This window comes from Cnephaeus nilssonii (genome assembly GCF_951640355.1).
Source record: "Cnephaeus nilssonii genome assembly, chromosome: 5".
In the NCBI taxonomy this organism is placed as follows: Eukaryota; Metazoa; Chordata; class Mammalia; order Chiroptera; family Vespertilionidae; genus Cnephaeus; species Cnephaeus nilssonii.
Genome location: NC_137076.1, coordinates 80,620,163 through 80,636,056, shown reverse-complemented (window position 1 = coordinate 80,636,056; position 15,894 = coordinate 80,620,163). Strand labels below are relative to the sequence as shown.

Sequence of the window (15,894 nt, the reverse complement as noted above, 5' to 3'; positions counted from 1 at the left end):
AATCCAATGTCTACTTAGCTCTATAACATCCACTGTTATCTGTCCCTAGCCTTTGCTCCAATGTTATCTTCTATCCCTCCTTCCTTTCTGGCCTGCTTGCTGTTCCTTGAATGCTCCACACTTGTTCCCACCTAGTTTTTGCACTATTTGCATGGCTTGGACTGCTTTTGCCAGGGATGACCACAAATCTGGTTCCTTCTTCTTATTCATGCTTCAGCTTACATGTTACCTGCTCAGAGAAGCTTTTGTCTAATCAGTCACCGAATCTAAATTGTCATCCCAAGCATTGGGACACATCATTTTGTAGTACATAATTGTATTTTTTTGTTGTTGTTAATCCTCACCAGATGATATTTTTTCCATTGATTTTTAGAAAGAGTGGAAGGGAGGGAGGGAGGAAGGGAGGAAGGGAGAGAGTGAGAGCGGGGGGGTGGGGACAGGACAGAGAGAAAGAGAGAGAGAGAGAGAGAACCATCTATGTGAGAGAGGCACATTGATTGACTGCCTCCTGCACGTGCCCACACAGGGGCGGGAGATAGAATCTGCAAGCCAGGTATGTGCCCTTGACCGGGAATCAAACCTGAGACCCTTTGGTCCTCAAGCTGATGCTCTAACCACTTATCCACACCAGCCAGGGCCATTATTGTATTTTAGCGTTCATCTTGGCACTTGTCATCATAGCATCTGTTTTTCCTTCTTTATTGACTTTGTCCTGCCTGTCTCCCCTATTATAGAATGTAAGCTCCTTGAAAGCACACCCTTGGCTGTCTGGTTTATTGCTATGTCCCTGGTGCCTGAAAAGCATTCAGCAAATGTTTGGAATAAACAAGTTAATGAGATTGCCCCTGCATTAATTGCCATTTCTTTTTTGGTCATCGGACACTCAATGTTCTAAGAGGGGAAGTGACTGTCCCCAATACATTCCAGGCCTTTTGTCTTCTTGTCCAGGCCCTTCCCGTAAAACCTGGCTGACACACAAACCTAGCCGGGGTGAGGCTTCCAGGTGTGATGAAAGCTTGGAGTTGCCCTATGAATGGGACTAAGGCTGATGTGGGGGTGAGAAGGCGGAAGAACACGCAAAGGGAGAGGCAGGCTGGAACAGGACAGCAGGGTGTGAACCTGGCCTTGGGTCAGGGAAAGGGGGGTGTAGCTTGGCTGTGTGTCAGGAAGTGTTTCCCTCCCCCCTCCCCTGGGAGAGCCCTGACCCCAAGGTGGCTTTGTTTTGGGGAAGCAGGTGATCAGACAGCTGCTGAGGGAGGAAAAAAAAGTGCGGACTTCGGGGTGACCATCCACTGAGGTCCTAGGCCCAATACCTATCACCCAAAGGAGTGATTCCATGCTGGCACTTGGCCAAATAGGTGACAGGTTAAGCTTCCACCTGAAATCAGCCCAACCACAGCATGGCACCTCATACCGTGGGGCAAAGGGAGAAAAGAGGCCTCTATGAGAATGGAGTGATCAAGGTGGAATGCTTAGTGATGATGATGATGATGATGATAATGATAATGTCACATTTATTGAGAGTTTATAATGTGCCTGGCACTATACTAACTGCTTTATATGTGTTCCCTTGTTCAATCTTCAAAAACCTCTCTCCAAAGTAGGTGCTAACATTATTACTGTTATCCCCTTTTCAGAGGTGTGGAAACTGAGGCTCAGTGAGATTAAATATCTTGTCCAAAGTCAGACAGTAAGTAGAAAAGGCAGCATTCCAATTTAGGGCTGTAGTAATTCTAGTGCGCCTTAGAACCTAGGCTGGGGAGGGCTGCCCGGGGCAGGTTAAGAGGGCAGAGCCTGATTGACCCTTGCAAAAGTGGGGATGGAGAGGGACAGTCGGATAGACTATGTATAAATAGCAGGCCTGTTTTTATCCCTACACATGGGCGGAAGCAGCTCTATCTGGCACAATTTGAGGGCTCTGAATGCCAACCCAGCCCTGTGTCATACAAATCCCTTCCCAGCACGTCCCCACGAGCTGAAATACCTACTGAGAGTCATTTCTTTGGGTCAGGACATTGACTCCAGGAGACCCTAGTCACAATAAACAGGTTGGAAGAGAAACACATCAATCTCCTGGCACCTGTTGAACAAAGCAACCCTAGGCTAGCTAGCTTCGTCCTGCAGGAGTGGGCTCAATTTTTATGTTGGGGAAGAAGGTGATATTCAAAGGCAAGGAAAAGTATGAGGCTTGTTTCGTAGCCTGTGTTGTCCAATCCCAGAAGCCTGGGAATTATAACCCATAGTTCAAAAATCCTAATGGATACTATGTCCTCTAGGCCGGGGGAAGATGGGGGAGCCACTCCCTGGCTGGAAGAATCCTAACCTCCTTTGCTGTTGTTGGATTGATACCAAGCGCCTGCAATTGCAACTCTGGTTACCCTGGGGCTCATGAGATCGGCCGGCATTCATGTGTCTACTTTTTAAATGACAAATAAATGTATTATTACTAACTACTTGCAGTGTTAGTAGGCAAAGAAGCGAGTTTCCAAAACTCAGAAGCTGACATGGTGGAGAGCCCTGGGTGGGAGCAGGGAGGCCTGAGGGACTGGGCCTGGGAGAAGGGAAGGAATGAGGGGTGTCCAAGAACACAACTCAGCTCAGCAGTCGCTAGGCTGCAACGAGGCAAGGGTTTGGGGAAAGGTGGGAACTGGTTCCCGCCACCTGCCGGTTACCAGTCTTACCCACAGTCAGGCCCTGGCTGCCCTGGCCTGGTCCCAAAAAATGTGAGCGCCGCCCCTACTCCCGCCCCCTTCCCAGTCGCGCCCGCCGGGTCGGGGGCTATTCTGCAGGCGCCGGGAGCCGGGCGATGTCCCAGCGCGGGAGGGGGAAGGGGAGGGGATGGCGCGGGGCGGGGCGGAGCGTCGGCGCCTCCCCGAGCCTTATTCCCGGCCGCGCGCTGGCAGCGCTCAGTCGACCGAAGGAGCTGCACGCATCACGTTGCAGGCCACCCTGACCGAAGCGCAGGGGCACGGGCGGACGGACGCACGCACGGACCGACGGAGTGAGCAGACCGAAGCCCAGCGGCCACTAGCTCCGCGCAGGTTCCAGCAAGGCTTGCACCCAAAGGCCGGCGGCGACCGTGCCCCGCGGAATCTCCTGCGCTCCTCCCGCCCCAGTTCCTGTGCCAGCGCCCCGGGGCCGCTGCCTCCAAAGTGATTGTTGCCTCGTAGCCGCCGCTGGGTCCGGGAACATGAAGCTGCTGCCGTCGGTGGTGCTGAAGCTCTTTCTAGCTGCAGGTAAGAGGGCTGCCGAGGCCCCGGGAGGTCGGGGGTGGGGGTGGGGATGGGGACGCTCTGCTGGGGGTACCGGGGGAAGGTCGCTGCAGCGCCCCTGGCGTGGGCCACTTGGTGGGGCCCGTGCACCCTGGCAGGCGGGCGCTGGCATCGTGTGGCGACCCGGGGTCTGGGCGGAGGGTCTGATGCGGCCTCGCCCCTTCACTCGCAGTGCTCTCGGCGGTGGTGACCGGAGAGAGCCTGGAGCGGCTTCGGAGAGGGCTGGCGGGTGGAACCAGCAACCTGGGATCTCCCACTGAATCCACGGACCAGCTGCTGCCCCCCGGAGGCGGCAGAGGCCGCGAAGTCCTGGACTTAGAAGAGGCCGACCTGGATCTTTTCAGAGGTGGGTGTGGGGGCGGCCCGTCCTCAGACCCTGGTGGGCAGGTGAAGAATAAGCAGACCCAGGATTCTTGTTGTTTGGGCACCTGTGGGTTTGGGGTATTTATGGAAGACTTCAAGGAAAAGCTGCTCGGCCTGGCAAGCTTCCTGATGGATCCCGGAACATGGACCCCGCTCTTTCTTGCTCTTGGTTTCCATATTCCAAGTTGCTGTTCTTCTGGGTACGGGTACCTTGGAGCACATTGAAACAGGCAAGGTGTCTGGGGTCCGTACATTCCTCTGAGGTATGCTGAGTGGTAGGAACAAGGAATGACTGAGATGCTTTCCCTAGAGTTTCTATGTAAAAATGGGCATTAAGTCCTAATTTCCGCATCAAATGACTATTATGTAGAAAATAACAGATGTGGAGATGGTAGGCACATAGTAGGCATGCAGTGTTAGACTTCTCCATCCACCTGTCTCCAGGTTGGGGAAAGAGAGGGGAATGAGAAACGGTTGGTCTCCCCAGGTGAAGCCAGCACCTCCAGGGGAGGCTATGAATGAGGAGCACTGGGCCCCTAGGGAGCTGTATTGCTATGCTGGGTGCCTACAAATCCTCCCCCAAACCTGGAGACTTCCTGGCCACCTTGAGCCCCTGAGAGAAGCTCCAAGGGAGGGAGGGCCCAGTGGGTCCTCCAATCAGCAGATGTGGCTATGGCTGAGTATTGGTACAGATGGGGCAGAGTCCAGAGCCTCTGACACGGCCCGCATCCCGGACCCAGCCACCTGCAGCAGTTCCTGAGGGTGGAGCAGGGACTGAGCCCTGGAGGACCGGAATGACTATATTTGGTTGGAAAGATACCCACCTGTTCTAGCCCCACCCAGAGCCACCCTTCTCCCTCCTTATCCAGCGCTTCCCTTAGGGGCTGTATCTGCTTTGTATAAATCAGGGGTCTGCTGCAAAGCTGGACCTGGACTCTCACTCTTCATCCTCTCCCCGTGGACCGTTCTGGTCACCCCTGAATGCTCCTGGCCCTCACCTCCTAGGCTGGGCGGGCTGGGCTGTGACTCACCCTCCACCCACATGCCTGCTCCTCATACCTCTGCAAACCTGACTCACTACTCCCTCCGCCTGGCAGGGGACAGGTAGTCACCCTGTCACTCTTTCCCTCGCCTCTCTGATTGGCTTGGGCTATCTGCCTCAATTTCACCACAGCTCTGGTCACTGGGTTGTCTGGGCATCTTTTATTAAGTGCCTACTGTGTTCTAGGCACTCAACATGTTATTGTGGGTTAATTAATCCTTATAGCAACTCTGAGATGGGAACTCTTATTGTTCACTTTTTATCAAGAATCCCAAGATTCAGAGAGATTAAGTGACTTGCCTGAGTTCACATGGCTGAAATTAGAGCACAGGTCTGCTGACTTCAGAGCCCATTTATTGTCTCATTCCTGGCTCAGCATCCCAGGTGCCCTAGACTGTCTGGAGGAGGGGACAGGAGTGTGTGAGGCAGCTTGGTGTATTGGGAAGGAGCCCTGGATATGGAATCCAGAGATTATGCTTCTGATTCAAACCCTGTATGACTTTGTATGATCTTGGGCAAGTCACTGCCTTTTGGGACCTCAAGTTTTTCACTTGAAATGGAAAGCCATGCTATTTTTTTAAAATGTTTTTATTGATTTTAGAGAGACAGGAAGGGAGGGAAGGAGGGAGGGAGAGAGAGAGAGAGAGAGAGAGAGAGAGAGAGAGAGAAACATTGATATGAGAGAGAAACATTGATTGGTTGCTTCCTGTACACTGTCCGACTGGGATTGAACCTGTAACCTGGGCATGTGCTCTGACGGGGAATGAACTGCCTACCCTTCAGTGCATGGGATGACACTCAACCAACTGAGCCACACCAGCCAGTGTGGAAAGCCATAATATTCTTTGAAGTCATTTCCAGCTTGAGGATTGTAGATTTCCAGTCTAATGTTTGATGCTCACCTGTCTGCCAGATACTTAGCTACAGCCATGGACAGTGGGCACCTTTTTTCCAGCTGGGGGCAGGGAAGAGGGGGGACTGGTGTCAGACCCCTGGGCTGATGGGCGTAGCCTATGTTCAGTCCCAGCTGGATGTCTGTGTGAGGTGGTTTTTCCCTTTTGAAGTGTGAAAGAATGGAGGGAGTCATCGTTGTTTCAGTTCCTTCTGGATAGTTCCTTACTTTTTATCTCTCTATCCCTTCTACACACTGTGCTCCCTATCCTAGAGAGCCAGGACATTTGGGGATAAATGTAAATGGACCTGTGAGAGAAGTGGTGAGCTGCAAAGGGCAAATATTTCGCTTGAAGTAAAAAAAGCGAGGCCCTGAACAGTGATGGCTTACTTGCTAAGGTCATGGTACCCTGGTGCTAATAGGTACCCCAGAGGAGTCCACTTGGACATGGGCACTGTTCTTATTTTATGACACCCCCCACCCCACCCCCCAAAAAAAACCCTCCAAGAACCTTCTCCAGAAGCAATTTAATCTCTGACACTGTCTTCCTGCAAGTGGGCCACTGAGTGCAGCATCAGGAAATGAGGTTGCTTTAAGGCCAACATAGAACCAAGTTGGCATGGGACAATAGGAGATGGGGATGGACAGTGGAATGGGGGTGAGGTTGGTAGAATTGCCCAATCAGTTGCAGTTACTCAACAGAAGCTAGCTAGCATTCTTGGAATGAAGTTCTTAAACGGAATTTGTGAAATGCCTTCCTTGGGACCCCACCAGCCTCTACTTCTTCCACCACTTTCTGGTGATTCTGCCCACTCTTCAGCCCTCGGGAGGTACTGAGCCAAGGGGCCTCCCCAGGCTTCTGACTTCAGGTGGGATCAAAGAGTACATTCTCCTTCCAGATGCTGTGCTCTTCTGATTCTTTCTCTGTAGGGTTTGGTGGGGGGATGCCAAAGACTTAACAGAGTGCTTTTCTCCTGCAGCTCCTTTCTCCTCCAAGCCACAAGCTCTGGCCACACCCAGCAAGGAAGAGCGTGGGAAAAGAAAGAAGAAAGGCAAGGGGTTGGGAAAGAAGAGAGACCCATGTCTTAGGAAATACAAGGACTTCTGCATCCATGGAGAATGCAAATATGTGAAGGAGCTCCGGGCTCCATCCTGCATGTAAGTGTTCCTGCCCCCAGGCTGACTCTTACACACTCTTTGTCAGCCACGTGGCTGTTCCTGGTTGTCACTGTTCCTTGAATTCATAATTCCACCCAGTTTCTTCTCAAACTCCGGGCGGAAGTCGGGAGGAAGGGAAATATTTTTAGTCAGAGGAAGGGGCTTCCCCCGCATAGGGATGCAATTTCCTGTGGTGTGGGTCTGTGACGTTCTTTCATCTTTGGGGATGTTTCCTGCTTGCTCAGAAATAAGCATGTGGCTAGGAGAGCTGACACCTGAAGACAGGTCCTTCATTCCCTGCCTCATGCAGGGCTCCTGTGGCCTCCTTTCCCAAGCCCTGCAGGGAGGCATGCGGTACATTTGGACACATGCTGTGCAGGCATGTGTGCCCTTGAACATGTGTGCACATGAACGAGCTAATGTGAGTTGAGTCTAAGGCATGGTAGGACTGCACAGGGAGTGATCATCATGGGAGTGGGGAGAAACCCCTCTTCCCCTTTTTCTCCCCTTCCCCCCAGCAAGGGCCAGGAAGTAGGGAACATGGTGGGTATTGGCCTTTGGCCATGGGGTGGGAGAACACTTCCTTTGTGCAATATTCACAGGAAATGGAACCCAATCCAGTAGGCATCAGCCCCCAGTCAGGCAGCACCACCCTTCCCTCAGCAGGGTCGTGGGTGGAGGGGCCACGGGTTCCCCAGCTGATCTGTCAGGCCATGCCCAGAAAACGGCTGTCTTGGCAACCCCTCAGGGATGACGGCACTGCCATGCTCTCTGGCAGGCATAATGTCGCCAGTGTGCCTGAGGCCAACACCCGCGTCAGGCTGTAAACATCCACTCTCTCCTGCTGGGCGTGAGGCCCTATGGGGAGGCAGGCCCTGTGACCAGGGAGACTCTGGACAGGGCCAGGAGACTGTTGGGTGCACACCACCTCCCAACCTGTCAAGACGACTTGGCTGCCTGTCATCTTTTCTGTGATGGTGCAGATCCCTTGGCTTTTTCAAACTTCCTCGTCCCGTCTGATCTCACACAGCCGTGCCGCCCTGTGCTTGGCAAGCGGCAGACAGACTTCTTACTCCCCACCTTGTCCACAGTCACTTGTGTGTCCTCTCCTGTAACATTCTTGTCAGGAGCTTGGTATTGGAGGGGGTTGCTTAAGAATGACATAGACAGTCTCCACATTATGCTTCCCAAGGCCTTGGGACAGAGCAGGAAATGTTTGTCTTAAATTTTTTAAATGGCATCATTAACACAGGGTGGAGGCAGTGACTCTGAGGGTAGTCAAGAGGGATTGAGGCCAGGAATCTGTCTGGGCCAAATGGGATCAGGGCGTTGGTGAATGGACTTGCACTGCTCAACTGAGAACCCTTGTAAGATTGCTCTCCTGAAAAGCTGGGCTCAGCCAACCATCTAAACCCGGAGAACCTAAAGGGTGCCCAGGGCCAAGGTGGCCCTAGGCATGGTGATGATAACCATAATGATGCCTCTCTCCTTTGCCCTGAAGTTTATATTTAACTTGAGTTGAGCCCAACAGGTATATGATGAGCGCCTACATGATGCCAGCTGTTCTAGGGGGTGGGGAGATATAGACCTATCATGGGATTCTCAAAAGCTCTCTGCTGGGTAGGCGCTGCTTACTATCTCTACTTGAAAGATGAGGAAACTGGAGCAGGAAGTAGGAAGTGATTTGCCTGAGATCAACAGCTAAATAAGTGGATGGAACCAGGACAGGGACTCAGGTGCCTGACTTGCAGTCCAACATGGTTTTTATGTCCCCGGGCTGCCCTGGGTGTTGGCTGTCCTTGCAGAGTTTGAGCCGGATTTTAAAGAGGGCAGCTGTTAGCCTAGAGGTCTTTAAGACTTTTACTAGGCTAAGAGAATGGCAGTCTGATTTGAAGACTTTGTGTCTGCTTCCTAGGCATATTTTCAAGGGGCTCGACTCTGTGTCTGGTTGACTGCCTCCTGCCTCCAGCCCTTGGTATACAGGGCAGAAGGCACCAAGAAGACGCAGAGTTCCTGGTTTGGGGGAATGTGACATCTGGGCACCTACATCTGGGGCCCTTTGTGGCTCCTCCTTGCCTCCAGACCAGGAACCGCCACAGGGTGTGTCCAGGCTGCTGTGGTGAACTTGAGGCTAGTTGGCTTCCTAAGCCAGCCCTCCCCGGCCATCATCCACAGGAAAACTCTTTTGTGTCACCAGCCAAATGTTACCCTCAAAGAGCAGTTTCCTGGGGCTCCTGACTGGCTGCTGACCCAGATATTGGCTGCAAAGTTTCTTGTGGTTGGAGGAAACTGGGAGCAGTTGGGTTGAGGAGGACTCAGAGCTGGCATGGGGACAGGCTTGAGGGCTCTACTTGCCTCCCTGCCAGGTGCTGAGAAGGAGTGACACACCCCTTCTCTTTGGATCCGACTGACTTTGGTGCCCCATTCCTCAGGTTTGGGCAGTACCTTCGGAGTCTGATAAGGTATAATAATGCGCACATAAGTGGGACTTAGCCTCTTATTAAGTGCTTTTATCTATATTATTTGATCTTCACAATACTCTAGTGAAGTAGGCATTTATTATTCTTGTATATTTTTAAATATATATTTTTATTGATTTCAGAGAGGAAGGGAGAGGGAGAGGGAGAGGGAGAGCGAGATAGAAACATCAATGATGACAGAGAATTATTGATCTGCTGCCTCTTGCACGCCCCACCATGGGGATTGAGCCCACAACCCAGGCATGTGCCCTGACTGGGAATCGAACTATGACCTCCTGGTTCATAGGTCGACGCTCAACCACTGAGCCATGCCAGCTGGGCATTATTGCTGTATTTTACATGAGAAAACCAATGCTTTGAAAGGTAAAAGTAACTGCCCAAGATTGCCTGGGTAGAAGTAGCAGCAGAAGCAGTCTGGAACCCAGGTATTCTGAGCCCCCTGCACCAATGGTGCCCCCTCCACCTTCTGGAGGAGAGGTGGAGAAAGCCAGTTTGGAAGATGTCTCTGGACCCTAGAGGGTTCTTGCTTCTGTTGTAATACAAGCCCTGAAATGGGTCACAGACATGGGTAGGAGGGTCATGTCCCAGTTTGATGGAGCACTCACTCTCTGGCTCTGGAGAAGACACATGATCTTGCCCCCACCCTGGGGTGTTTGGAATGCAGTCATCCTCCCTCCTTCCCTGGGGAAGCCAGGAGTCTGCTGCAAAGGGAGGGGGAGGTGGGTAATATTAGGATGTTTACATTATTATCCTTTTGACTCAGGGTGGGGGTGGAGGGATTATGTAACTGGATTGCAGGACCCTGAGGCCAATATTTATTTCTATCATCTGAGTAACTACCTGTGGGGTTTGAATGATAGGCTGCAAGTGAAAAACAGGCTCAACTTCAGTTTTCCTCCCACCGGGAGAGCAAAGTCTCTGAAGTCATCCAAAGTGCTGGGTTGAATCCTGCCTCCACCACTCTCTAGCTGTTTAACCTTATCTAAGAAGCTAAGCCTCAGTCTCGTCATCTTTAAAATGGGGAGAGTAATTCCTACTTCATAGAGATGTTTTTAAGATTAAATGAAATGATCCTTGTAAAGAAATTAGCAGAGTACCTGGCTTATTTATTATTTAAGTTAATAATAACAATAACAGCAACAGTAATAATAACAGTAAGTCAGAGAGCAGGGCCAAACAGCCCTAGGAACCCATCAACCCATCACATAAGTATTTTCCTGGGGTAACTTGCACTGTTCATGAATTTGGAATATGCCAAGACTGGCTTCTAGTCTTAGCTCTCCTGCATGCTAGTTGTTTAACTTTTGGCAAATCAATCTCTCTGACCCTTAATTTTAGGCTTTCACTCTGTGAAACTGGGCTATACCTGCCTTCCAAGGTGTTATGGTCTCAGTTGAGCTTGTAGATACTAGTAAGGATGGTGTTTTACAAACTGTTAACGTCTGTGCACAAGTGATTTTCCCTGGGTGTTCCTGAGAGCTTCCTCCACGTCCTGGCAGGATGGGGGTCGTGGTTTTGCCCACCTGAGCCAATGAGACAGATGCATGGATGTGCTCTGGTGTGTGTATAGGGAGCCTGCCCTACATTTATCCTGCAGTGGGGTGTTCCCCAAGGCACCCAGGAGGAGCTGGGGCCAGGAGAGGCAGGGGCAGCCTGGCCTCCCTGCTGTTGCCAGAACTGGACAGGTCTGCTTCACGGGTTCCTCTCCTTGTTCTCGGGCACCAGGCGCACAGCCTACTTCCCAGAAGGAGGCTGAGCTCAGAATAGAGGGCCCAGGTTCTCAGTGCTTCCTGCAGTAGCTTATGGCCTGAAGTCCCCAGGCAGACAGTGCATTGTACAGCCTGGTTGGGGGTGGGCAGTTATGCATGTGAGTAGGCAGCACACTGAGCTCAGAGTCAGACAGTCTAGTCCACACCTCTGCCCTGCTGCGTGCCCATGAGGAAAACAGCTCTGCCTGCTGCGTGCCATGGCATTCCTACCTACATCAAAGGGTCTCCTGGTGCTCAGAAAAAGGAAGGGAGGGAAACATGCTTGTTCAATTGTAAGCGCTTCCGAGTCTTCCTAAGAGCTTCCAGGAAATGCTTTGTGTTAGAAGAAGCAGTTGCCATCTAATTTATTTCTAGAGTGAGAAGAGCCAGGGGTTTGTTTTTGACATTGTTCCACGCTCTGGCAGGGCAGCTGGGCATGATATTACCTTGGTTTGTTGGCTTTGTCCTGTGATGAAGGAGGCCCCATAGCCCAGTGTTCAGAGGCCAAAGGCTGGAGTTGAGCTCTCAAGTTGGACTCTGCACCCAGGGGGAGCTGGGAGTTAATTGAAGGGAACTTGAGAAAAGTGACTCCTGGCAAAGGCATGGGACCTATTAATAGGCTGGGTAGTGGCTGAGAGGGACTGAACTCGGGAAGCATTGATGGGGAAGGCCGGGTTTATTTCTGGGTCAGAGTGTTGCGGGGCCTCACTAGAGGGAGCGATACTGAATCTCCTCGGTTCAACCCACCAGCTCTTATGACTAAGTCCTCTTGACCGGCTTAAACAGACCATCTTCCACACATGCAATAAATCATCCACACGTGGAACACATCTAGCTGAGAGCTTGAAGTCCTCCCTCCCTTTTTTCCCTGCCTGGAGCAGGAATCTCAGGCCAGGGAATCAGAGGGATTGGCGAAGGGGAGTGGGGGGGGGGGGGGGGGTGGGGCGAGGAAGGCGATGGAGCCCTCAGAGGGGCCTGTAAAGAGTCCCTACTGGAGAAGAATACAGGGCAGGGATGATGGTTAGGAACCATGAGGGAGTGAGGAGTGGGGTTTGGCTCATGTGGGTGGGCCGTTGACAAGAGTGAAAGGCCAAACCAATAACCTCATCTTTCCTTTGTTCTGTCTTGAACCAGTTGCCACCTGGGCTACCACGGAGAGAGGTGCCATGGGCTGAGTCTCCCGGTGGAAAATCGCTTATCTACTTATGACCACACAACCATCCTGGCTGTGGTGGCCGTGGTGCTGTCGTCGGTCTGTCTGCTCGTCATTGTGGGGCTTCTCATGTTTAGGTGAGTGTTGGGGGCCCCTGCAGGCTGTTTCTGCAAATCACTTCCATTCCTCATCTTCTTTCCGGGTCTTCTGCCTGGTGACCACATAAGCCCTCCAACCTCCCCAAATTCTGGGCTAGGATTCTGATTGCATTCCCAAGGACAGGTTCTCCAAGGACCTGACTTCTCTGGTTTGACATGAGTCCAGTGTCTAGAGCCAAGGGCAAAACTCGCCAGGCCATAGCAGGTCCTGCTACTCATAGCAGACCTAGTAACCCACCCATGGAACCACCTCTCCACACAGTTCTTTCTCCTGGCTCTGTTCTAGTGTGTGGTTTGGCATGGGTAGTGCTATTGGTATATCCTGCAAGTCTGAGGCATTTGGCCCTCAGGCCATGCTTCCAATCCAGGTTATGTTCTAGGTTGGGGGAGACCTACCAAGCACTCTGTGCTCATTTTCAAGCAGCATAACTCATTTGTTGTGAGACCTGGACCAAGTTACCTCCCTTTCTGAGGGTTGTAGTCTTTCAGTGATTGTAATCTCTGTCCACCTACCTCACAGGATGCTGTGAGGATTATATAAGTGAGGAGTACATTTCTTAGCAAATTGTAGCCTGCTGCTGTTAGTCAGTTTGGGTTCCTTGGCACAGTTGGACCTTTGATCAGAGGTCTGTAGGGCTGCCATCCCTCGGGGCTTTTCCAAGTAGTGGGTGGGACCAGCATGACAGCATCCTTCCGGAGGACTCTTTCTGGGACCTGCGCCCTGTGGTAGCGGCAGAGCTTGCTCACAAAACTTAACCTTCCTCAGGTACCATAGGAGAGGAGGTTATGATGTGGAAAATGAAGAGAAAGTGAAGTTGGGCATGACTACTTCCCACTGAGAGAGACCTGTGCTCAAGGTAATAGTCCATTCTTTGCCCCATGGCACCATCACCACCCTTCCTGGATCTGTTTCAAGGCATACTGAATTCTTCTCTGGACCTGGGAGGTCAGGCTGCTAGAGAGTTAGGGTCCCATCGCAGAATTGTTGTCAAAAAGGCTGTCCGCACTTCATCTCCACTAAGGGTGAAAGTTGCTAGAGAGATACCCAAGAGGGATGCCTGAGAGGACAGCGTCTCCAGCCCTTATCCCCTCTCCTTCCACCCTCTCCCACATGATCTTTCCACTTATTAAGACTGGATCTGGGAGACTCCTAAGACCTCTTAAGACTGGATCCAGCTTTAAAGTTCTCCCTCTTGTTCTTTAGGAATCAGCTGGGGACTGCTACCTCTGAGAAGACACACGCGGATCACAGACTCTGCAGAGGGGAAGGACTTCACAACCAGCCATGAAGACTCCCTCATCCCCAGTTGCCATCTAGATTGGGCCTCCCAGTATTGCTTTATCAGAGCCTTCAAGTGCCAAACAGAATATGGGATCTGGGTCAGAAGGAAGCAAAAGTGAGGGACCTTCATGCTCTTCTGATTCCCCTCCACCAAACCCCACTTAACCCTATAAAGTTTGTTTAAACACTTGTCTTCTGGATTAAGATGCCAGTTAATTCCATATGCTCCAGGATCTTTGACTGAAGGAAAAAAAAAAGAGAGAGAGAGAGAGGAAGAAGGAAAGATTTGTGGACTGGAAGAAAGTAACAAAGATTGAAAAACCACGGACTCAAGTAGTCACCAAGGGATCTGCCATTTGGACCCTACAGCGCTGGATTTGATGAGCTAACTGTGAAATACCACAAGCCTGAGAACTCTGAATTTTGGGACTTCTACCCAAATGGAAAAATAACAACTATTTTTTTTGTTGTTGTTTGTAAAATGCCTCTTAAATTATATATTTATTTTATTCTATGTATGTTAATTTATTTAGTTTTTAACAATCTAACAATAATATTTCAAGTGCCTAGACTGTTACATTGGCAATTTCCTGGCCCGCTACCCCGCATTCCCGTACCACTTGGCTCAGCATCACTCTCTGCTGCCACCAATCTGAGATGGCTCTATGACCCATCTGTAATTCATTGTCTGTCCACATTTCCACGGATCTTCCACAATCAGAGTGCCACAGGGGGCGGTCTGTATGGTCAGGATGTAGGAGTTAACTTTGTCAGATCCACTCTATGAGTTGGACTGCAGTCTTGCCTAGGCGATTTTGTCTACCGTTTGTGTTTTGAAAGCCCAAGGTGCTGATGTCAAAGTGTAACAGATATCGGTGTTTCCCCGTGTCCTCTCCCTGCCAAATCTCAGAAGAGGTTGGGCTTCCATGCTTGCAGCTTTCCTGACCCCCTACCCTCTATAGCCTCAGGCCCACAGAGTGGGATCTCACTCTCCCTTGTGTCAAGACATTTCTCTTACTCCTGCCATTCTTCTGGTGCTACTCCAAGCAGGGGTCAGTGCAGCAGATGATAATCGAGAGAGGTATTCGTGGGGAAAAAGGCTGAGGAGGAACAGGAAACATTGGAGCTGACTGCTCTTGGTAATTGATAACCTATCAATTGCTACAGAGAAGATTGGAGGTGAGGATGGCTTTTGTGTGAACCCACCCGCCTCACCAAAACTACAAACGTATGCTGTCATGGTCCCTTCTGGAAGTTTCTGGTGCCATTTCTGAACTGTTACAACTATATTTCCAAAACTGGTTCATATTTGTACTTTGCAATTCAAATAAAGATAACCCTTATTCCATAGCCTTCTGTCTGCTTGTTTTAACTGGGAATTAGTTTGACATAGGTATTTTCTAAGTCCTGATTCAATATTAGATCTGCACTAGGCCTGTTTATATATACTATCTCAGTATCCCAACAACCCTGTGATGGAGGTACAACTATTGTCCCATATTTACAAAAGAGGGGGTTCAGAGAGGTTATGTAACTTGCTTAAGGATACACAATTGATACGTGACAGCTGGGATGGATAGTCTGACTCCAATTATTTGTCTAAATAACCTACATTACACTACCTCTGACAGGAAAGAGAATACATCTTTCACATGGGAAGTTTGGCTGGCTGTAACCAGGAAAGACATCTGCCCATTCAATCAACAGACCCTAGACCCAGGGCCTGATCCTTGGCTGTACATGCATGCAAGCATTGCTCTTGGTGGAAGGCAGGCACCTTTGATTCCCCTCTCCTGCTCCACAGCCAATTCATTAGCAAATCTTATAATCCATACCTTTAGGATATATGGCGAATGAAGCCGCTTATCACTGCCACTGCCATTACCCTAGTCCAATTCACCATTATCTCTTGTCTGGACTCTTGGAATGGCTTCCTGTCTCCTTTATTTCACTTTGGCCCCTTATAGCCCATTTCCAATATAATAGTCAGAGTGATCATTTAAAACATAATCCAGATCTTGTCTGCTTTACAGGCCTTCCCTGACCACTCACTTATACAATAGCACCTTCTTCCCCCACCCCACTCTTCTTATTCTCCTTATATTGTTTTATTTTTCTCTATAGACCTTATCACCACTAACATATTATTTGTTTATTGTCTTTCTCTTCCTCCTAGGATGCTAGCTCCATGCGGGTAGGTGTACATTTCTTCAATCCCAGATTCCAAAACAATGCAATTGAATTGTAGGCACTCAATACTTGTTACAATGGATGAATATGAGAAATGACTAAAATCCTCTCCAAGGCCAGCCAGTGAACAGGTATGTGATCCAATGCCTCCCTGGA

At 50.5% G+C, this 15,894-nt stretch overlaps 1 protein-coding gene across 2 annotated transcripts; it reads left to right on the top strand.

Moving 5' to 3' along the window:
* The first annotated feature begins 2,909 nt into the window (after nucleotides 1–2,909).
* Nucleotides 2,910–14,916, top strand: HBEGF (heparin binding EGF like growth factor). 2 transcript variants are annotated; one of them, XM_079771943.1, is made up of 6 exons: nucleotides 2,910–3,236; nucleotides 3,445–3,618; nucleotides 6,550–6,727; nucleotides 12,090–12,245; nucleotides 13,033–13,123; nucleotides 13,471–14,916. In XM_079771943.1, the coding sequence occupies exons 1-5, from the start codon at nucleotides 3,191–3,193 to the stop codon at nucleotides 13,103–13,105; spliced, it is 627 nt and encodes a 208-aa protein (XP_079628069.1). In that variant the 5' UTR covers nucleotides 2,910–3,190; the 3' UTR covers nucleotides 13,106–13,123; nucleotides 13,471–14,916. The 2 variants fall into 2 exon arrangements, with proteins under 2 accessions (XP_079628069.1, XP_079628068.1); XM_079771942.1 differs by lacking the exon at nucleotides 13,033–13,123.
* The last annotated feature ends 978 nt before the right edge of the window (nucleotides 14,917–15,894 follow it).

Excerpts from the sequence above, each read along its gene's own strand:
- HBEGF (XM_079771942.1), top strand. The coding sequence starts at position 3,191 with ATGAAGCTGCTGCCGTCGGTGGTGCTGAAGCTCTTTCTAGCTGCAG. Across the intron at positions 6,728-12,089 it reads CTCCGGGCTCCATCCTGCAT|TTGCCACCTGGGCTACCACG; the intron begins GTAAGTGTTCCT and ends GTCTTGAACCAG. Across the intron at positions 12,246-13,470 it reads GTGGGGCTTCTCATGTTTAG|GAATCAGCTGGGGACTGCTA; the intron begins GTGAGTGTTGGG and ends CTTGTTCTTTAG.